This window comes from Nelumbo lutea, chromosome 2, assembly GCF_056320005.1.
Source record: "Nelumbo lutea isolate HS-2025 chromosome 2, American lotus-T2T, whole genome shotgun sequence".
Classification (NCBI taxonomy): Eukaryota; Viridiplantae; Streptophyta; class Magnoliopsida; order Proteales; family Nelumbonaceae; genus Nelumbo; species Nelumbo lutea.
This window is the reverse complement of record NC_142685.1, coordinates 23686456-23707903: the sequence shown is the minus strand read 5'-3', so window position 1 is coordinate 23707903 and position 21448 is coordinate 23686456. Positions and strand designations below refer to the sequence as shown.

The 21448-nt window shown below is 37.3% G+C and overlaps 1 protein-coding gene across 3 annotated transcripts in view; it reads right to left on the bottom strand.

Moving 5' to 3' along the window:
• Nucleotides 1-4879: 4879 nt before the first annotated feature.
• LOC148869224 (coatomer subunit beta'-1-like) overlaps nucleotides 4880-21448 on the bottom strand; it is a 30425-nt gene continuing 13856 nt past the window's right edge. The window contains exons 12-26 of one of the 3 annotated variants that reach the window (XM_088972999.1): nucleotides 20720-20908; nucleotides 20405-20545; nucleotides 20229-20303; nucleotides 19937-20113; nucleotides 19753-19844; nucleotides 19539-19655; nucleotides 18137-18251; nucleotides 17958-18029; nucleotides 17126-17322; nucleotides 16931-17024; nucleotides 16661-16767; nucleotides 8605-8740; nucleotides 8341-8478; nucleotides 6829-6903; nucleotides 4880-5274 (exon numbers count right to left, since the gene is read on the bottom strand). In XM_088972999.1, the coding sequence (XP_088829125.1) occupies nucleotides 8356-8478; nucleotides 8605-8740; nucleotides 16661-16767; nucleotides 16931-17024; nucleotides 17126-17322; nucleotides 17958-18029; nucleotides 18137-18251; nucleotides 19539-19655; nucleotides 19753-19844; nucleotides 19937-20113; nucleotides 20229-20303; nucleotides 20405-20545; nucleotides 20720-20908 (1635 nt within the window). In that variant the 3' untranslated portion in view covers nucleotides 4880-5274; nucleotides 6829-6903; nucleotides 8341-8355. Of the gene's footprint in view, nucleotides 5275-6828; nucleotides 6904-8310; nucleotides 8479-8604; nucleotides 8741-16660; nucleotides 16768-16930; nucleotides 17025-17125; nucleotides 17323-17957; nucleotides 18030-18136; nucleotides 18252-19538; nucleotides 19656-19752; nucleotides 19845-19936; nucleotides 20114-20228; nucleotides 20304-20404; nucleotides 20546-20719; nucleotides 20909-21448 lie in introns of all 3 variants that reach the window. The other 2 variants (XM_088972998.1, XM_088972997.1) reach the window with 2 other exon arrangements.

Here is a 21448-nt window from a genome sequence, read left to right as displayed (position 1 = left end):
CAGTGCTCTGTATGCCTCAGAGTTCACACACAGTTCAGCGTTACCAAACGCGTTTCGTGTTTCGTAGCTATCACGGATGGACTGAATTGCCCTTTCGCTTTCAACTGGATCTTCACAACCATCGTCGGGTTAGTTACGTAATTTAGCCATGGGAATGCTGAGGGGATGTCTTTTTCCCTTGCCACGTGGCTACTATGAAGTCACAGTCAGGCAATATAGCTGTATTCCTTATTGCATTCCACGTGGCTCTCCTCTATGGGAACGAGCCAATAGTAACCGACGACTCGTCCGAAGTCTCGACTATGACTGGTTGGAAGTTTCAACAGATCACCACGTGTTAATTCCTGTCATATGGCATGAGGAATTCATTCTGAGTTCTCTCAATGGCATGTGCTTTGCTTGTGCTCTCGCCTTCTTCTCCGTCCGGTCTGGTCTGTGTAAGGGTAGTTCGGGTCCCAAACCGATAAAAAACCAGCGTATCCAATCAATAATCGGGTCAGGTTCCAGTATATAATTGAGTCTGGTTACGATATATTTCAAAATTTTTATGCACTCTAACATTGCATCAATTTACATGAAATGCATCATAGGTTTTGCCTTAGTTAATAATATATAGCGATCTCATAATCAATTTTATTATATTTTATACATATGAAAGTGTAAATTTGATGACGGTACAAGATGATATAGTTAAAAACATTTGTTTTAACATATAAATAGTTTACTATTTAACAAGGTTTTGAAAATCGGATCTGATTGGACGGTTAGACGGATTCACCCTAAAACCATTCTTTTGTCAGCAACCTGTTGATCAAGTGATCAAACTCTCGGCTTGTTAAATTGGACAACATTTTAGTCATTTTTTATTTTAATTATTGTTTTATTTTATTTTTAATTATATTAGGTCATTCATTTGAACTGGGATGGTCCAACCATTGACTCAAAGATCGGTCGCCAAAGCAATTCTAGTTTTAAATCAGTTTTTAAAACATTGAGTCTATAGTGTCAAAAACGAAATTCCAAGTTGTTATTTATCAAGGCTATAGTAGATGTCGAGTATTATTGAGTCTAATTGGATCAGACCCGAATATCCTAATTGATAATTTGATAATTGATTCAATTTGGAGCCCATTTTATGGAAGCAAATAATAGGGGTGCTCATGGTTTAATCAACTGAACTGTAGGCCTTTTTTTTTTGTAACCGAATCGATACTACCAGTTTTTTGATAATTGGTAACTGAGATCAAACCAAAATATATAAAATATATAGAAATATATGTATATGATCGGTTCGATTAACTACCAGTTTTCTATATTAGTTAACTGAAATCAAATCGGACGGGTTTGATTAACCAATTTTTTGGTTTGATTTTGATCGATTTTTTTTAGTCAATTAAGTTTTTCAGTTTTTTTGCTCACCCCACCCATCCTAAATCAAACCTGACCGGTTGGCAGCTATGCTCCAATTCGGTCTTTTAGGTAAGAAACCTAGAACCAACCGGATTGCTGATCAAATTGGAACAAATAAATTATGCTACAATGGGGACTCGAAATCAAGAAATGACATTTAATTCCAATGACCAACCAGAACCAAACACTCATCCGACTTTTATATAAAATGACAGAAATGCCCTTGAACGGTCAAACACAAATTACCCCCCCCCCTCCCCCTCCCCCCTCTTTGTTCAAGATCAAACAGTTGTGTTTGGATGATGGAAATTAAGCGGTCAAAAGTTGGCCCATTCATCTGCTGCACCTGTGAACTTCCAGCCAGTCCTTAGCAGGTATCCCATTGCATAAACAGGGCTACTGGAAAGTGCAGGTAAAAAAGTGAAGCAGATTTGGCGTCATTTCAAATTCCATTTCCACCATTCGAGTGTCAATTCCAAGGAGAACAAAAAAAGTGGATCAATTCTCATGAATCTTAAATGAGACATGAAAATGTTGCAGTCCAAACCTGAGATCCTCATGTTCCATATAAACTTTGATGGGTTTGGGTCATTACAAAAGATCCGTATTCCAATGGCATGGTTTGTTTTATACCATTACTAGCAATGATTTGTTGATGAAAAATGCTTATTAGGTGGCAGTGTTTTCTTGGAGAAATGGCATCGGGGTTTCCAAACAGGTGCTAAACCAACCAAACCCAAATGCATACCTGATTGCGAGAAATAGATATCAATACGAGATTGATCCTCTCATCCATTCTGGATCCGACAATGAATTTATATTTATATCCTATTCAAATTCGAAATTAGATTCTATGGAGGTTCGGTTCTACGCACATTAACATTTTGGGGACACGGAATGACCATCACAACTAACTAAAGGGTGATGGACCACAGAATTCCAACTTAATGGTAGGCATATTGAAGGGGTCTCCATTTGGGGAGATGGAGGGGTTTTGCTTTTACAGGGCACATGGGAATGGGTCAGGTTCCAGAGTTCCACTAAGAAGTAAGAACCCACTTTGCCCCAGAATCGGGTTTTGGTCCCTCTCAAATGGGAAGGGGAATGAATCACTTGGATGAGTCCAAATTGGCTGGACCAGCTCAAGAAAATGATTTGGGAATTAAGGATATATTTGTAAAATGCAAAGAACTCAGCAACTTCATTTAGTAAACAAGTGGCAGGAACTGGGAAAGGGAGGAGCGTTTTGTGGTCACGGATCTCTCTCTCTCTCTCTGTAACTGTAAGTGGAGGATGCGGAGATTGAGAGAGAAAGGCGAAAAATAAAGAAAGCAAAAGATGAAACGCGTGGGAGGAGCGGAGAAAAAAGGGAACGTTTTCACTCTAAATATTCACTACTTTCTTTTTCTTTACAGTTTACATCAATAACTATTCAATGTTGTCTTTCTAATATTAAATGTGGAAGGGGTATTAACTATTAACCATGAGGGGAAGCCCAGAAGGAAGAAGATCCTGGTAACGCAATTTGCGGGTAAATTTTCCTCTCTTGTTAATTCTATTTTATATATTTATATATTCGATGGTCCCTACTTCTGAGTTCTGAGTCTGAACTCTGACCCTCTTCTTCTCTTGACCACTTAATCTTACACTTAAGACCTCTTTCTTACCTTTTTACTAAAACCTATTTTATAGCTTGTGTTTTACTAAAACACCTCATCTACTTTGCAAATAATTTACTTGATTAACCTATTATGTTAGATGAAATTCATGAAAGTGAAAATGACAATTTTGACCAAGATTTTAAAAACTGACTGGATATGAAACTGTTTTGGTCATCATTTCTTGGTGAAATGATTCGATTGTTTGGTTCAAATGAATAGTCTGTTCTGATACATTCTTTTTTCTTTTCCTAAAAGCTTGATATGAAGAGGATACTTTCGGAATAAAGAACTAAGGGTTCATACCCTTAAAACAATTTCCACTCCATTTAGGTGATCACGTGACCATTTTCACAATACAAACAGCCCTCACTAGAATGTCAGTTAAGTAGATTGGTTGCAAACCACAAAATAAGTTTTAGTAAATCTGTGAAATTATAGGGAGTGTTTTAGTAAATAAATTTTTTTAAACCCTTCTTCGTTTGGATTTTCTCCTTTAAGCCCATCATTCTTCTGAGTTACCGGGAGGTCCAGTATTCGGTGACCAGCATCAGCGGTCAGGAGGAGGATGGAAAAGTAAAACGAGGCAACTGGGTGCAATATGCAAGTGGACCCCAATTCCGAAACAAAACAAGGAAAGAAGCAAAGATCTATGCCGTGGCATACACGCTCATGTGTGGGCTCGTATGCTTACATCCATCATATTTTATCATCCCATTTGGTTATCATGCGGAACATCCATCATTCATTCATCCGTCATGGTGCATGAATCCCCCCTCCCCCCATCCCTCGGTTCTAGGCTACTAAATACTCCACCAATTGTCTTTGAACTACTACAACTCCACTACCCAATTTTATTATCTACCTTCATCTGTCTGACTCTGTGGTTTTAAACCTTGTCATCAACACATTAATCTTCTAATATCAACCTCATCAGGTTCCGGGACCACCTTCCAAAATCCAATCTCCAATTGATTTAGTTTGTAGAAAAGAGGACCAGAGAGCAAGGGGACTTGTGATAGGATGCGCCATTGGACTACGGAGCTCCTGCTACCTAAATTTAAGCCAGAAATTGGGGGTCTAAGGCCCCACTAACACGGGCAAGAAAGCAACGCTACTTGCTTGTCACCATTAAATACGTGGTGCTCATTAATGGATGGGTTAAAAAATTGGTGATCCCCAAGTCAATCCAGGCCGTCCAATTCAACGGAGAAAAAAAAAGTGTGTATTAATAATATATAAGTGTATTACCAAACGGGTCCTCAATGAAATGTCGTTTACTCAAACATGAAGACATCAGAACAGATGAATCATTCCATATATAAATTTACGAACACAGAGAGAGAGAGTTCCTCTACAAGTATCAAACCATGAATTTGTCTGAACGTGAGAGCAGTGTTGGGTCACTTGGAAGGGGGAAGGTCAGAGGTGGGGCGGCGAGCGTAGTTCATTAAAACGCGTGGCGTCCGGAATCCGTTCAAACCACCAAAGGCACCAACCAACCAACCAACCCAATTATCTACGATTCAACGGATTCGTACCCATTTAAGAAGCTGAAGCCAGCTCAATCATCCCAAATTCCTCAGACGAATATATTCACTTCATTTCTAATATAATTTATTTTACACCAAATTCAGGCAGCAATACAGATTTTTCTTAAATCATGAGAAAAAAGAGAAATAAATGAGATGGACATGGACCCACTTTTGATGCTGCCGGAAATCATGCACCGTTAAAAAAAAGGAATAAACGTATGATTGGCATGGTTGAATTCGGTAGGTAGCATCCAGATTGAATCACTTAAAACCTTATTTTGTACATCGAAACATAAAATGCAGACAAAAGTTCCATTAAATTCTCCTGATAAATCAGAAATGTAGAGAAAAAAGGGATCAACCGACAGATTTTTTTACTCGCTATTGCTCACAATGGTACAAATAGACAAAAAAAAAAAAAAACCTCTAAGAATCTGCCAAAATATAAAAAAAAGTAAAAAAGAAAATAATTGAAGTTGGGAAAGTTTTTATAATATATATATATATATATATATATATATATATATATATATATATATATATATTATATATATATGTGGCCAAAGGCAAAAAAATTCCATCCGCCGCGAGTTCACCAGCTACCTGAAACAACCGGCTCCTTCTCCCCTCTCTGTCCTCGTAAATAAAGGTCAACTTGATCAAAGGCAAAGCTGAATGAGGACAAAACGAAAATAAGTTAAAAAGAAAGAGACGGTGCTTTATCCACAAATGACTAGAGAATCGTTCTCTTTTCCCTTTTCCTCCTTCGACTTTATTTTGGAGAATGTCGTAAGGGAATACTCTTCCTTGAGAACGATCCAGTTGTATACTTGGAATCTTTAAATAAATATATGCATTGGAGCCTTGACAAAGAGAGAGAGAGTAAACAAACAAACGAGAAACAACTAGAGGCAAACGTGGAATCGCTACAACCCTAATCAAACTTATAATCACTGCAGAAAAACAATTAAGATGGGTCCACCGTGACACCTATCCCAGGTCCCACCGAGAATCCTTGTCCTACGCCATGTATTAATCCAGCTGTAATCCTCAAGTGGAAGTAATCCTATTCGAATGAGACAACTAGAGAGCAAGGAATTGAAGTCAACAACCAGGGGGGCCATGGGATGGAAGGAAGTTCAACCACTCGAGAGGCAACTAAGACACAATCCCTGGCATTTTGAATAACTTCATCCCTTCTAATTCAAGCAAATTTGATACCTCAGAATAAATGGAGATAAATCAACAACCTTGAACATCTGAAGTGATCCAAAAGTTATCAATGACATAAAAATCCTAAAGCCATCCAAACGCCCCCAAGAAGGGTAAGAAAATTTCAATCCCCCCATCCTACACAGCACAAGAAAAATTAATGGCCTTATCTCGTAGGTGCACGGTGCAGCACCTGGGTGGTCATCATCAACAAGACACACACCAGGCATTTGCAAATAACGTTGGCTACCACACTTTAGTTGTCAAAGATCTGTCTGTATCACAGCTCTCCAAGCAGCCACTATAACCATCGAGCAACAGAATTAAGAACTACCTATTATCATTATATTAAACGATTGGCAAGAGAAATTAATGGCTGTGAATCAATTAATCCTGTAGCAATGACAGCATTCACTTATTTAAGTTCATTCTAGATGCATCTTTTTTTCTCAAACCAACCACTGAAATACTATGCTTTACCAAATTACTGAGAAAGTAGCATCAAGCATGACCGCTGCAAGATTTATCATGTTTTCGTTTTTAAGATTTCCTGTGTTATGACAATGTTTTCCTTGTTTCAATGATAAACATACCACAGAAATGTATATGGATCCCCACCAATGAGTTCCATCAATGGCATCACTTTGATAAAAAAAAAAAAAGAAGAAAAAAAAAACAAATTAGACACAAATAATCCAGGAAATAAGTTTCTTTTTGTAAGTTATCTGTTCTCATGGATAACTTTATTAATATGCCACCAGGGAATATTAGATTAGGAGAATCTTCTCAGTTCCCTTAGTGAGGTCAATCAAATATGGGGGTGGTTTCGGGCCAAGGAGCATTACATTGAATGTAATCCACTCCAATAAAAAAGTAAAAAATAATTTTACAAAACTAGGATGAGGTCACTGAATTCTCCCAATGCCATAATTCTTAAAGAAGATCAACATAACTGATCTAGCGAGAAAATAGAAGATTAAAGACAAATTTAGTTTATATGAGACTTTTCTCACCTTCAGAAGAGGGTGGATAACAGCTGGAACCGGCTGTCTTGATGAGATGAGACCTCTAGTGGCATGGCGCAAGTACTGTCATCTCAACAAGAACAAACTTAGTCATACACATGAAACATCATTAAATCCAAATTGCCATATAAAATTGTTTCAATTGTGAGAAAATAAAGTCAAATATTAAGTTCAAGTTAAGATGCTTAGATCAGCACAAGTTCTACATCAAAACAAAATCAGAAAATTAACACAAATGCCACAAATAATTCCAGATTTCACTGTTGAGGTTAATAATTGTAACAAACAAAATGAGAAGAATGGGCAAAACAGATAATATAGTATTTTTACTTTATTATTCTTCCTATGAGAAAATGACCAAAGCTGACCATGATTAAAAAGCACACAAGGTAAATTATTTACACAATTTCCTGGAAGTAAAAGTCGGCCAAAAGAAGAGTGGCCTTCAGAAATGATCGTAACATCGTGGGCATTTTTATATGACAGCATTGATCCTAAACAGCTATTACTTGTCTCATCAGACCTGCTTGGAACTCATCTATGGCACAGAGTTTTAAATTAATTTAGGGCTCAGGAGGGACACTCCATGATGAGAACACAATAGTGCAAATCAACAGTGGTACAAAGTCAAATGACATGTGGAAAGTCAGCCTCTCCCATCATTCACATGTTGAAGAAGGCTCTAATTAGAACCATAGAACATGTAAGCTAATAGCAAGAAAATTATTAACTTCAAAGGTTGGGAGCTCTCCTTAATCTCCTTTTCAGAGGAAACTCAGCTAGAGTAAATTGCTCAATCAAGGGGTTTTGGATAAAGCTTTTAATCTGAAGCTGATTATTAAGCTTGTAACCTGGAAACCATGTTTAAATACTACTAGATTTTGTCTATCAATATCAAGTACCCCCTGTAATGACTACAACTCTGTTTGATCGCTTTAGAGAAGAGCAGACAATTACACACTCTGGTTTTGACATTCCAAAGTTTAGCTTTGGTAAAACTCACAACTCCTAGAATCGTTATCCATAACCATTACAATCTGGTAGCATATATTAATACAATAGGGTGATGTACTGAACTACTGATCAAAATGGGAGTTATTCTGATTATTATTATTATTATTATTATTATTATTATTATTATTATTATTATTATTATTATTGATAATAGGGTGCTGTGTTACATTAGGCAACAGGTTTTCCACTGTAAAAGGGGTCAATCCTCTAAAAGTAAGAAGAACTTCCATCGGGTTTCTCTGTGGTGGACAACTTGCCAACCAATGAACTGCAGCACTGTATCACAGGTATGTCCATGATAAAAAGAAAAGAGGACATGAGCAGATAATAGATAATGATAATAACAAAAATAATAAGAATAAAATTAGTGGGTGAAAATGAGAGTTATGTGCTTCAGCAGAAAAAGAAGAAAGTAGGATTAACATGAGGGCACATTGAAGAAAATCAATTAATCACCAGAGACAATTTTTGGATTTTCACACTTGCCCAACCAAATAGCTTTTAGGCTGATGGAGTACCCCACTCGTCGTCAACCTCGTTACCATTAACAAGGACGGCACCATCTGTAGAATCAGCATCCATTTCGACAGGTTCTTCTTGGCCTTCTCCATTTTCTTTCACAACCTGGAATAGAAAAGAACAAATAAACAAATCATGCATTGTCTGAAGTATAAAAATTAGAGATACCTGATTTACATTTACAATTTACAAATCATGAATTTGTGCTTGAAAAGGGTATGTAGATCATACCACATGACCAGAATCTCCATTTTCTTCAAGTTGTGATTCTTCCTCTTCAATTTGCATGCTCTTGAAAGCTTCCACAAGGTTGATATTTGATTTCTCAGTATAGCTTAGATAGTTCTCAGCAGGAGGATACGCGCCCCTTAAACAATGACAACAAATCAATCAAAATGGTAAAAGTGCTACTTAGCATGCACTCAACACATTCAGACACTTATCCAAGATATATCCACTACCATATAAAACAAATAAATAAATAAATAAAATTGCTCTACATGCTTTTGAAAGTGCAGAAACAATCATTTGTCTTTAAGAAAATTACAAAAAAATGACATAGATTCATATTTTTGCAGACAAAAATGATGAAAAAGTTCTCGAGGAAAAACAACCTGCAAAGGTGGTCGTATATGTCTAGCGGGAAAATTTTAAGAGATAAACCTAAACAAGTAAAGATTTAGACTTCTGCAAGAAGAATAAAGCTTTCCTGTACAGTATCTGGCACTTGAGATGACCATTGAGATTTTACTATCGCTTGCATTTTTTTATAGTGAAAAATCCTTTTGGCACAAACTTGAAAGTTGAAACCCATAACCAAACCCCTCAATTTGAAAGCTACTTCATGTGAACATGCATTAATAGATACCCTTCATAAACTCATTAGTCCCATACAAAAGCTGAATACCTTCTTGTTCTTCTTATGAGAAACCATGAAGACTTGATTGGAGATGAAATTATGGCACAACTTACAATTTGGGAAGAACTTAAAAAAAGTATCTAAAATAAAATCAATAGCTGGAAAAGTTGCACATATATACGGACCCCGTGGACAGCAAACAACATGGCTGCTGGCTTTGCCAAGTTAGGGGCAAATAGAAATGAATTGTTTTGGGAATTGTAAACCAGGATTATGGGCTTCATAAATTGTATCTGTAAGAAGGTTACCTCTCTTAGTGGGTGTTACCTAGGATAAGTATATTTCACTGAAATTATTCATAAATGAATTTCAACAGTAACTGATAAAAAAAAGTTGTACATATTTTTGGTGTTCATCCATTTACAGCACCTATTAGAAAAAGTGGTCTGTTACAAATTGAAGGGGCTAGAATGGCCAGGGGCACATCAAAAAGTACTTGGGTAGAAGTAATAAGTGTTGTCAGTCCATTATTAGTCTTATTTTTCTTGTTTTTATTATTAGATAGATAGTGCCACAGGGGTATATTTGTAATTCTTCTTATTTTTTATTATGTTTGCTATCACATACCTATAAATGCTATTGGGGTTGCCACCAGCCCTGATTTTTGGCTCTCCAATCTTTCTCCTCTTCTCCCCTCTTCCTCTTCTATTCTTCTACTGAATCCAAGTGAAAACATGGAATCAGAGTGGCAATCTAGTGATCTGGGATGTAAAAAATTGCAGATCGACTTTTTTTCTTGCGTTTTTTTTCCCATTTTTTTGGACTGTAAAGGAGAAAGAACCTACATCGGACTGGTTTAGACTTTTGTCTCTTTGTGTTTCCTCGAGGTGTGTGCTTCGTTTATGGTTCTGCAGTGGATCGTAGATTCCTGGTTTAGCAGGTAGTTGCTGTCTGTCACTACCAGATGTATTCTGTGGGTTGGTAGTGGTCTGTTCATGGTGTGATTGAGCTGTGTGGCCTGCATAGTAACAGTTACAGCAGTTTGGCTAGGGTTTCTTTGCGATCGATTGTTAGTGTGGGTGATCACTGCAATGGAAACTGAATATTCAACTTCCTCCAGGGTTCTTTCTTTTCAAAGGAACATCCAGTATGGGACTTGACAGCATGAGTTTTCCTATGCCCAATTGTCCATTGCTCTGAATGGGTTAAATTATTTGGAATGGTCTAAGGGTGTGAAGCTTTATGTTACATTTAGGGCAAAGGCTGGTTACATCAATGGTAAAGTGAAAGAACCTAAATCCGGAACTGCTGAACATGATAGTTGGACCAGGAGAATAGTATGGTTATGTCCTGGTTTCTTGTTGCTATGGAACTGGAGGTGAGGAAGAATTTCTTGTGAGTTGATACCGCATGTGAGATTTAGGAGCAAGCAAAATCCATCTATTCTGAGCAGAGGTATTATGCCAATATTTATCTGTTACAGGCTGAATCCTCCACCTGAAAGTAGGGTGATCATAGCTTCCCTGCTTTCTATTTAGCCCTTATCTCGGTTTGGAAGGAGTTGGACCACAATCAAACTATCGAGTGGAAGAATGATGATGATGCAATGGCTTACAAAAAGTTGATTTGTCAACAAAGACTTTTTGCATTCCTATTAGGTCTGAATCCAGTGCATGAGCCTCTCCGTGTTCAGATTTTGGGTAGTAAAGATCTCCTGTCAATTTAGGAAGTATATACCACTATACAGTCAGAGAGTAGGACTAAGGAGTGTGATGGTTACAACCAAGGGGGAGCAGGAGATTGCTCTAGCAGTGAAGGGTGATAATAATGGTGTCAAAAGGTGATTATAAGAGGAATGATGACAAGGACAAGTTGTGGTGCACCCATTGTCGTCATCCCAAACACACATGGGAAACTTGTTGGGATCTTGTTGGGAAGCCCAAGTGGGCAACTAAGAACCAGGAGCCAAATAAGGGGGAAATACAGTGCGGCAAATGTTGCGGCTAATTACTCTCAAACTGAAGTGTAACTACTAGTAATTCTCAGTAGCATCAAACTGGTTTTGAGCCTAAGGAGGACATCATCAAATCTTTTAGGGATCATCTGGAATCCTAATGTAAGGCATTACATCAGATGGATAGTACAGTTGGTACCCCTACTCTTCTTTTGTGCCTACAATAAATAATGCAGCCTCTACTTTCCATGTTTCTACTTCTGCCTTTGATTCTCCCTGGATTATTGACTCAAGGGCCTCACATGACCGGTACATCCAATTTATTCCAATCCTATAGCCTTCTGTCTAGGAGCTATAAAGTGAGACTTGCAGATGGTTCACTCTCTTTCATTGCAGGTCAGGGATTGATATCTCTCCCCCACGACTTGACCCTTTTTAATGTGTTTGTTAAAAGCATTTTTTTAATCCAAATAATATTTAAATAAATTATAACTCAAATAAGTGGGTTGGCTATTCTGCTAGCAGCTAGCCAAATCATCAAAACTATAAAAAAGTATCCCATATGGGAGTTCCCTCTCTTTAAATGGGAGGGACAGGTATCCTTCACCTAGGAGGAGGAGGTAGTTACATAACTAACCCACTCCCTATTTAAGCTCCTTTTAAGGGGAAGTTAGAGAGGAACAGAGACACTCTTCGGGGAAAATTATCTCAAGAGGTCCTTAAGAAAAGCAAAGATAAAGAGAGAAGAAAAGAGAAGTTCTCAAGGGAAGGCGGGGAAGGAAAAGTCTCACTAATACAAGTAGAAAAAGGAAAGCCCTCTGTGAATACTTCCTATATATGTCTCCTGCTATGTATCCTTCTTTCTCTCTCTTTTATTTTAACTTTGGAGAAAGAAAATAGAGGGAAATAAACCATCTACAACCAGGTGCTTCTACTTGGTTGATTATGGTCCCTTTTTCGAGACAAAGTTAGGGATTAAACCATCTACAATCTAATTCTCAAGGCTGATTATGGTTCCCTCCAAATGAAAATGAAGATCATAGGGATAAAAACCGTCTACAATCAAATATTCAGTTTTATTGACTACAGTTCCCTTTTTATATGCAAAAATCCAAGGATTAAGGCTGTCTACAGTCGGAATTTCATCTGACTGCAGCTTATTGTGAAGAAAGGAGTGAGAAGGAAATTTCCATTGTATCAAAAAGAAAAGAGAAATATATTGTTGTATAGTTTCTCAATTGTATTTTCTTTTTCCTTCTTCTCATTCTTGTACACTTGATGTAAAAGAAACGCAAATGAAAAGTTCTTTGTAAGTACCCTATTGTTCTTTTCTTTTGTTCTATGCATTCATTTCTCCAAGTCAGAATCAAAAAGTGCTCTCTACTTTCATGTGGAGATGTAATAAAGGGGAACAATCTGTATGATTCCCTGAATGGGCCTTACCTAAAATAATAAAAACTCAATCACTTGATGAGTGAATTATGTTGCATGAGAATTTATTAAAATTTTCACACCAGCAGTGTTTCATGTTCTTAAGCTTCCTCTGAACTTGCTTTCCATTAGTAGTATCACTCACTCTTTAAATTGCAATGTAACTTTCTTTCCTTGCTCATGTGTTTTTTAGGATCTAACCCCCACAAAGACAATTGGTAGAGAAAGCATGGTGGATGGCCTTTACATTCTTAAGAATAAAGCTAGTCTCTCGGCTTCTACATTCGATTCAAGTAGGCAATTGAGTCAAGATAATAAGAGCCATGTGTTTTTGTGGCACAATCGCCTGGGTCATGTTTCTTTTGAATTGCTAAAGTACTTGTTTCCTAACTTGGTCAAGTCTTGTCTAGTGCCCAACTTTCAGTGTCAAACATGCCAACTTAGCAAACATTGTAGAAACTCTTTTTCTTATAGTAATAAAAGATCAGAATTTCCTTCTCATATTGTGCATCCATATGTTTGGGTACCCACTACTATAACCTTTGAGGGTGATTATAGATATTTTATAAGTTTAATTGATGATTTTTCTCGTTACGCACGAATATTTCCTATGCTTACTAGAGATGAAGTTCCGAAAATTGTAAAAGATTTTCAATAGATGGTGTTTTACATAGTTTCATGTGGAGGTTCTAATGTTTCAATCTGATAATGCAAAAGAATGCTTCCACAATGATCTGAGTTTTTTTGCATCACACGGTTCCTTGCACTGTAGCTCTTATGCCAAGACACCACAACAAAACGGTTTCGTAGAAAGGAAGAACCACCACCTTCTTGAAGTGGTTAGTGGTATGATGATGCACATGAATGTTCCAAAACGTTTTTGGATGGATGTTGTACTTGTGGTTGCCTATGTCATTAACCATATGCTCTCCAAAGTGTTAAATTGTAAGCCCCCTACATCAACTACTCTATCCTCAGTCTCCCTTGTTCTCCATTCCTATTTGTGTCAATCCTTTGTTCATGATATGTCCTCTTCTCGTGGTAAGTTGGAAACCCAAGTCTATTCCTTGTATTTTCCTTAGGTATCCTTCTACTCATAAGGGTAATAAGTGCTTTGACCTAGTTACTTGTCGGTATTTTATCTCCATGGATGTCTCCTTTGAGTTTGAGCCTTTCTATCCCACTTCTTAAGGGGAGAGTTGTGTAGAGGAGAAGTAACTTCAATAGATGCATCTTCCATCCCAGACCATGTTCCTTTTCGTGTTTTCCTTTGGAAGCATTGTAGAAAAGGATATGGAGCTCCCAAATATTTTGCATCCAACGCCATCATATTCTCAAGAGGTAAGCCCTCAGCTAGGTACTTTCATCCCCGTTGACTCTTCTATTCCCATTGCTGTTGATGATGATGTGGATGACCTTGACATTCCCATTTCCCATAGAAAGGGTGTCAGGTCATGCACTACTAAGCACCCCATTACCCACTATGTCTTATGATCATGTTTCACCCTCTTATTATGCCTTCTTGTTTGTCGTTGATAGTATCTCCATCCCTAAAAGTGTTGCAAAAGCCTTGTCTTACCCTGAATGGACAGATGCTATGGAGGAGGAAATTAATGCCCTCCATAAGAATAATACATGGGAATTGGTGGATCTTCCAAAAGGGAAGGAGCCAATATGATGCAAATGGGTGTTTCCCGTGAAGCAAAAGGTAGATGGGACTATAGAAAGGTACAAGGCAAGGTTGGTGGCAAAAGGCTACACACAGGTGTATGGCATTGATTACGTAGAGACCTTCGTGTCAGTTGCAAAGATGAATTCTATGCGTTTCTCCTATCTCTAGTTGTTAGTTTTGATTGGGAATTGCATCAGGTTGACATGAAGAATGCTTTCTTGAATGGTGATCTGGAGGAGGTGTATATGGTTCAGCCACTTGACTTTCGAGCCAAAGGCAACAGTGAGGACAAGGTATGTAGACTAAAGAAATCTCTATATGTGTTGAAGAATTTCCCTAGAGCTTGGTTTAGCAGGTTTCATATTGTTATTCAACAAATTGGCTATAGACAATGCCAGTTTAACCAAACTCTTTTTGTCAAGAGGAATCAAGGAAAGGTTGCAATGTTGATAGTCTATGGTAGATGATATCACAATTACAAGTGATTAGAACTCTAAGATAAAAGGGTATCTTTGTGTCTCAAAGGAAGTACATCCCAGACCTCTTGCAAGACACAGGAAAATTAGGTGCAAAACCAGTCGATACTCCTATCGATGTGAAACAGTTCCAAGAGTTGGTGGGAAGGTTGGTGTACTTGTCAATAACACGCCTTGATATTGCATATGTTGTGTGGGTGTTGAGCCAATTTACGCACTCTCCAAAAGTACCACACTTGGAAGTTGTTGAAAGGGTACTTAGGTATTTGAAAAAGTTTCTAGGGGCTAGGTCGTTAGGTTGTTCAAAAAACATAGTCATACAGGTTGAAGCTTACACAGATGTAGATTGAGTAGGTGTTGTGGATGATAGAAAGTCTACTAGTGGATATTCCACAACTTGTTGATGTTCTTACAAGGGACTTCGACATTTGCCGCATGAGTTGTGTGACAAGTTGGGCATGATTGACACTTACAGCCCAACTTGAGGGGGAGTGTTGCCAATCCATTATTAGTCTTATTTTTCTTGTTTTTATTATTAGATAGTGTTATAGGGGTATATTTGCAATTCTAACATTTTATTATGTTTGCTGTCACGTACCTATAAATGCTATTGGGGGCACCACCAGCCCTAATTTTTGGCTCTTCAATCTTCCTCCTCTCTTCTCTTATCCCCTCCTTCTCTTTTATTCCTCTATTGAATCTAAGTGAAAACAAAAACTATTTAAGCACCCATAATTTAACAATGGATATGGCACTGAAAAGAACTGAATGGCAAAATAGGATTCATGTAGCTGAGCATAGTTGCGACAAGGCTTAGATGATGATGATGATGATGATAATGCATGGTGTTCATATTGTTAATGAATTCAGCGCTCAAGCTAGAAATCCTAGTTTATGTAAATTTGTAATATACTTGCATGTTAATTAGAGATGCAACTTGGGTGGGCCCAACCCAACTAAAGCCTAATCTAACCCATCCAAGATTTTGCACAGGTTGGCCTTTGGATTTTTAGGCTCTTGGTTAGGCCCAGTCCTGAAAACTCATACTTGACCTCTATTTAGGGCCCTCAGGCAGCCCGAGTCTGAACCACGCCCAGCGCAACCCAACCCAAGTACACCCAACTTCCCATAATATATTTATCCCGTGTCTTTTGCAGTCACTATGCATGCCATGTGCCATTTGTGTAAAAAAACTGAGAGCAGCCACTTTGTCTGAAAAAAAAGGCAAAATTTATGTCCTTACAGTCCCCCTTCCAGGACCCCAGATAGCTAAGACCAAAATTGGGCAATGGCCTTTTTGTAAAACCATATCTGTACATAAACACACGTGTATGTGTGCATTGTCTAATGAAATACATGTATATTTTATTTCTACTCTAGTTCTAGTTATAAAACCCAAATGAAATAAGTACAAAACATGAAGACATTCAAATCTGACCAACCTGCCCAGGTTCAAACCTAGCCTGAGTTCTGTGGTGTTTAGCTTAGGATGGGCTTGGACTGAACAACTCAGGTTTTCACCTTGGGTTCCAGACTTAGGCCCATGCTCCAGGGCTCGGTGCTAGGCCCTGGTTTGCCCTAAATCCAGACCAACGCACCCAAGTTTCACCCCCTAATGTTGATAAGTTCCGGTGTTAAATATAAAAGGCTTAGTTCTTTGCTAAACATTGAATAAGAGTAAATCAATTAAATATTTGTTCTTGGGACCCTTGGTAAGAATAAACCAAGAACAATGGCAAAGTCTTCCAACTCTAGCAAAAAAGGGAGTTGCACTATTATTAAGACATGATTTACATGAAAGAAAACACATGGCATGCAAATGCAAAGCAGCTAGAAAAACTGCAAATCAAAACATTAAGTGAGAAAGAAAGGTAAATGGAACTACAGAAATGTACCTTTTCTCTGCAATCATAGATTCAACAGCAAGAGCAATCTGCCAATCCTCAAACAAATTAGGGTACTCTTGAGGGTCCGCCAAAGACTCTGCAGCTTTTTGGTTAACCTGTTAACAAGGTCAAATGATCAAAACAAGTCAAATGGGATATAATTGACATCTTTCCAGTAACAAGATTCAAAGTGCCCTTTATCCTTCCTGATCAGATTCACTTAACAGAAAATATTTAAAATTAAAAACATAGAGATAAACATATTAATATCAGGATAACCTTATTGAGGTCATTTCTCCAGAGTGCAATTATCTCTGAGACCTTGCTTGGAAGATAGGAACGGGCCATAAGAGCAGCCTCAGGTATCCGGTTACTGCAAGGGATCTCAAGTAAGGATATCATCCAAGAAGTCAAACAAATATAATTGCAAAAATATTTCCTTTTCAAGGCAATAAAAATGACCTAAAGAATTACCTCTCCACTAGCAGCTGGAGGCACTCTTCCAATTTCCCTAGAATGAATAAACAAACAAATGCAACATTGTTCTTTCCTTGATCTTTAGCAAGAGATGCAAGTTTTGATATTCCTTGAGCATCTCCAAGAGAGGAGTAGAGAAGCAATAAACCACTTAGGTCCATTGCATGCTGTAGGCATTCCTCAGCCATTTCTAACTGCATCAAGAAACCCAGTACCTAAGTAAATGTAGCAAACAATAAATTGCATCGAGGAATCTCATGTTCAATTCACATCACTTTTTTTCAGGCAAAGGTAAATTTCACTGAAGAAATACACCAATTGCATCATCAAGAAAGATCTTCTACTAGTCAAGATCATTTCAAAGAATGTGTGCGAGGAAAAAAGTAGTTTGCACACAAGAAATGAAGCAATATGAGAACCAGGAAGTGAAATCAGATTGAATGAGCATCAACTGACAGACATACATTGTTTACATAAATCATCAGTACACTAACATTATTAAGTACTTTGGAATTTCCCTTCATCAAGTTTAGATCCAATTATTGTTGAAAATTTTCTACTTCCTTTGGATAAGGAGGAAAAGAATACATTGTGACCATAGACTAGAAGCAAGAACAGCATTTCTGTCTATTTTCAGATTTTGTGAACAAATTATTTGGCCATTTATCACTTTTAAGAAGGCACAAAAATCCAATTGTCTGTGTGAAAATGCACATATGTGAGTGTGCACATGTGGTGCGGGAGAAAGAAATGCTTAAAATCTACTAATTGAAATTTTTAAGAATATATATATATATATATATATAATCACTCAAGGGAATTAGAATACCTTTCCAGTGGACATAGCTAATTCTCCTAGCTTCTTCCATTTGGCTTCACTCTGTAATTCTGTGGCAATTGCCTGCAAAGAAAGAACCAAAGAAGTTAAACATCAAGCAGGAAGCAAATGAATGCAGTGGTACCCAATGGCTCCAGAGGCATAGCCGCATAAGATTAAATAGAACCTACCTTTGCAACTTCTAGTTTCCCAAGCTGAATGGCCAGATCAAATCTGTAATTAGGATCTGTAGCTACTTCCAGTGCATCCTCCAGCATACCTCGAGATTCCAAGAAACGAGACACACTAGAAAAGAAAAGTATATGCACATCAGAGTCTAAGAGAAATTTCATAAATAAGGTTCTTACAGCAAAATAAAACCTCAACATTTTTTTTTGATAGGAAAATAAAATAAAACCTCAACATCAGAATCAGAATACAAAATGGAAAGACAAAAATGAAACATAGAACACATCTAGAGAAATTTAACTGAGGATGTTAAACCATGTATGAATACTCCAAGAAAAAATATTATAAATTCAGAATGAATTCTAGATTTTGCATTATAATTTTAGTATTAGCATGGTTCACGCCACAATTTTAATGTGGCAAATGAAGTTGTTGACTCTAACAAAAAACAAAAGAAACCATTATGTATCAGCAAAATCATGACCACAAATAGCTTGCACTTTTTAAAACATGGGTTCAAGGAAATCGTTTGAAGGAACCTAGGAGTAGCTCCAACAGGTGAGAAAATGAGGGTAGTCTAAGATGGTTTGGTCAAGCGTGGAGAAGACCATTTACAGCACCAGTCACCAGGGAAGAACTTATCCATTACAAGTTAAAGGGTCTAGAAGAGCTGAGAGCCATTCAAAAAGGACATGGATCATGTAGTGAGAAATGACTTAATAGCCCATAATTTAACAATGAATATGACACCGAACAGAGCAGAACATTGGTATAGGATTCATGTAGCCAACTCCATATAGTTGGGACAAGGCTTAGTTTAGTTGAGCCTGCACTCAACGAACTAGACAGCAACAAAAGAGGGAACCTGGCAACATGGTAGTTGAACTGTAGAAACAAGCTGAACTGGTTTTAACATCATAGTGGTTAAAATTGGAGAGTTTGCACTACAAGAAAATCCATAAGCTCAGAATAACACCTGCATTTATCAGAATTAATTCTTTATTTCCCCTTAATAATAATGCCATCAAACAACTCTATGATTCGGGAAGCCCTATCATAACTTCATAAGCATTAATGACAGAAATGTAATCTTCTCCATAGGTTCACATAGACTTAACAGCATTCTCTCCGTGCACATCATATAAATGGAAAGGGAAAGGAGGAGAGATCCAGCTGGCAAGATAGCTCTTGCCAAGAAGCAAAGTTGAAAATAGTGAATATAATGCAGATAAATATATGCTAACTCAGTATAAGGAAATACAACAGAGATTACCAAATGAAAGAATGAACATTGAAATAGCTACCAAGAATCTCTGAGCTATCAAGTTTGATAACCACAATTGTTTATGTTTCATTTTCAATCACACGAACAGGAACTACATTTGGCACACAATCATTTGATACCTATTGTATTGCTCCTTTGGAATTGAGGGTAAAATTTCATTTGCTCGTTCTAGGTCTCCACGCATCACAAGAGTTTTATATTCAATCAAACTGAGAAGTAAGGTGTATCCCATAACACTGCATTGGAAAGAGTTACAAACTATGAGAGATCAATAATAAAAAAAAATGGCAGTATAACCAACTTTGCAAGGGAAATTTTTCAAGCCCCGCATACTTGAATTCTTTGTCTATAAGATACACCCGACTTTGACTTGCAAGATATCCCAACAAATACATAGGCCTGTCCAAGTGGAACATGGTAGTCACCTAAATCATTGGAAGAAAAACAAAAGATAATTATCATCCATGAAATACATTGCAAAGTTATTGGAAACTAGGAAGTTAGATATCCAGTATACCTCACCACCAACACAGTAGTTTAATCTCCAAGAAGAGTTATTGTAAATGAAACAATCCCCAACCCATATTCCAGTCCGGACTCGCTCATTTGTCTCATGGAGGAGCTCAAAAGAATCCTCAACCCCCTCTTCATCTACTGGTCTTCCACTATCTAAATAAGACGACACAGTATCCCGCTGCCAATATTAAATAATTAACTTCAGTTTCTGTAACGCAAAGCACCTATGCTAACATATTTGGATATAAAGTCACCAAAGCAAAACAAAATAACTGTGCTGCAATCATTCCTACATTATACTTCAAGATGTAAAAGGATGTATCACTGGCAATTGCCACTAAATCACCACTGTCAGCCCAATAGAGATTCTGAAATGATGAAACCAACAATAGAAAAAATTACCACCATAGGCAGGTATAAAGGGAGAAAAAGAAACCAAGTAATCTATTAGATTGAAATTAACAATTACCTTCACATTAACATCAATTCGGCGAATCAATCTGCACTCAGCCCAATCATAAAAGCAAATAAAATCATTTGAGCACATTGCAAGTAAAGTTCCACCAAAAATGTGCTCAGCAGAGAATGTAGGTCGTATACTCTTTTTCTCCTGAAATATCACCTCAGTCAGCTACTACCCAAATTAGCAAAAGGCAGAATAATTAGATTTGCATATAACCATGCACTAAGTTGGACTTTTTGCAATAAATGAACATTGCCATTTGAGTAACTGCTCAAGGAAGCTCCATTCATAAAAAATTAGAAACCAAGATAGTAACTGAACCTGGAAGTTTTTACTGAAAATCTTAATCCTTGATGTACTTTCTCTAACAGCATATTCTCCTTCTGATGACCACACAAATTCCAATGCTGATCCAAAGGACCTGTTCCTCCATGCTAGAGCTGTGTATATGATGTACTCACCATCCCCACAAACAACAACGAATCTCCCGTTGGGATTATGTTTTAAACTCTGAAATCAAAAATTTTTAAATAAAAAAAGAAAACCAATTAGCAGTTGTACCAGAAAGCTATGACTACAATTCACCTTGTACGTTTCTTGTCATGCATTTAGATCAACTGTAGATGGAAAACAATGGAAAGAGTATATAGGAAGTTGAATAATAAGTTAGGCATCTAATTACATGGACATTATGGTGGATAAGCTATGAGTACAGTTCACCTTGTACGTTTCTTGTCATGCATTTAGATCAATTGTAGATGGATAAACAATGAAAAAGTGTATAAGAAGTTGAATAATAAGTTAGGCATCTAATTACATGGACATTATGATAGCTAGAAACACCCCCAACCTCACATCCAACAACCACATACAGACCTAATGTTGACAGTATAAATAGTTGGGAAGCTCACATATTTCAGACAAAATAATGAGATGTCTAGAAATGTTAATAAATCACTATGGACAATATCATCTTTCCTTGTTAGCGATCACAAAGCTTTTGGGAACCCCAAATAAATTATCTTCGTTTAAGAATAAAAACATATAAAA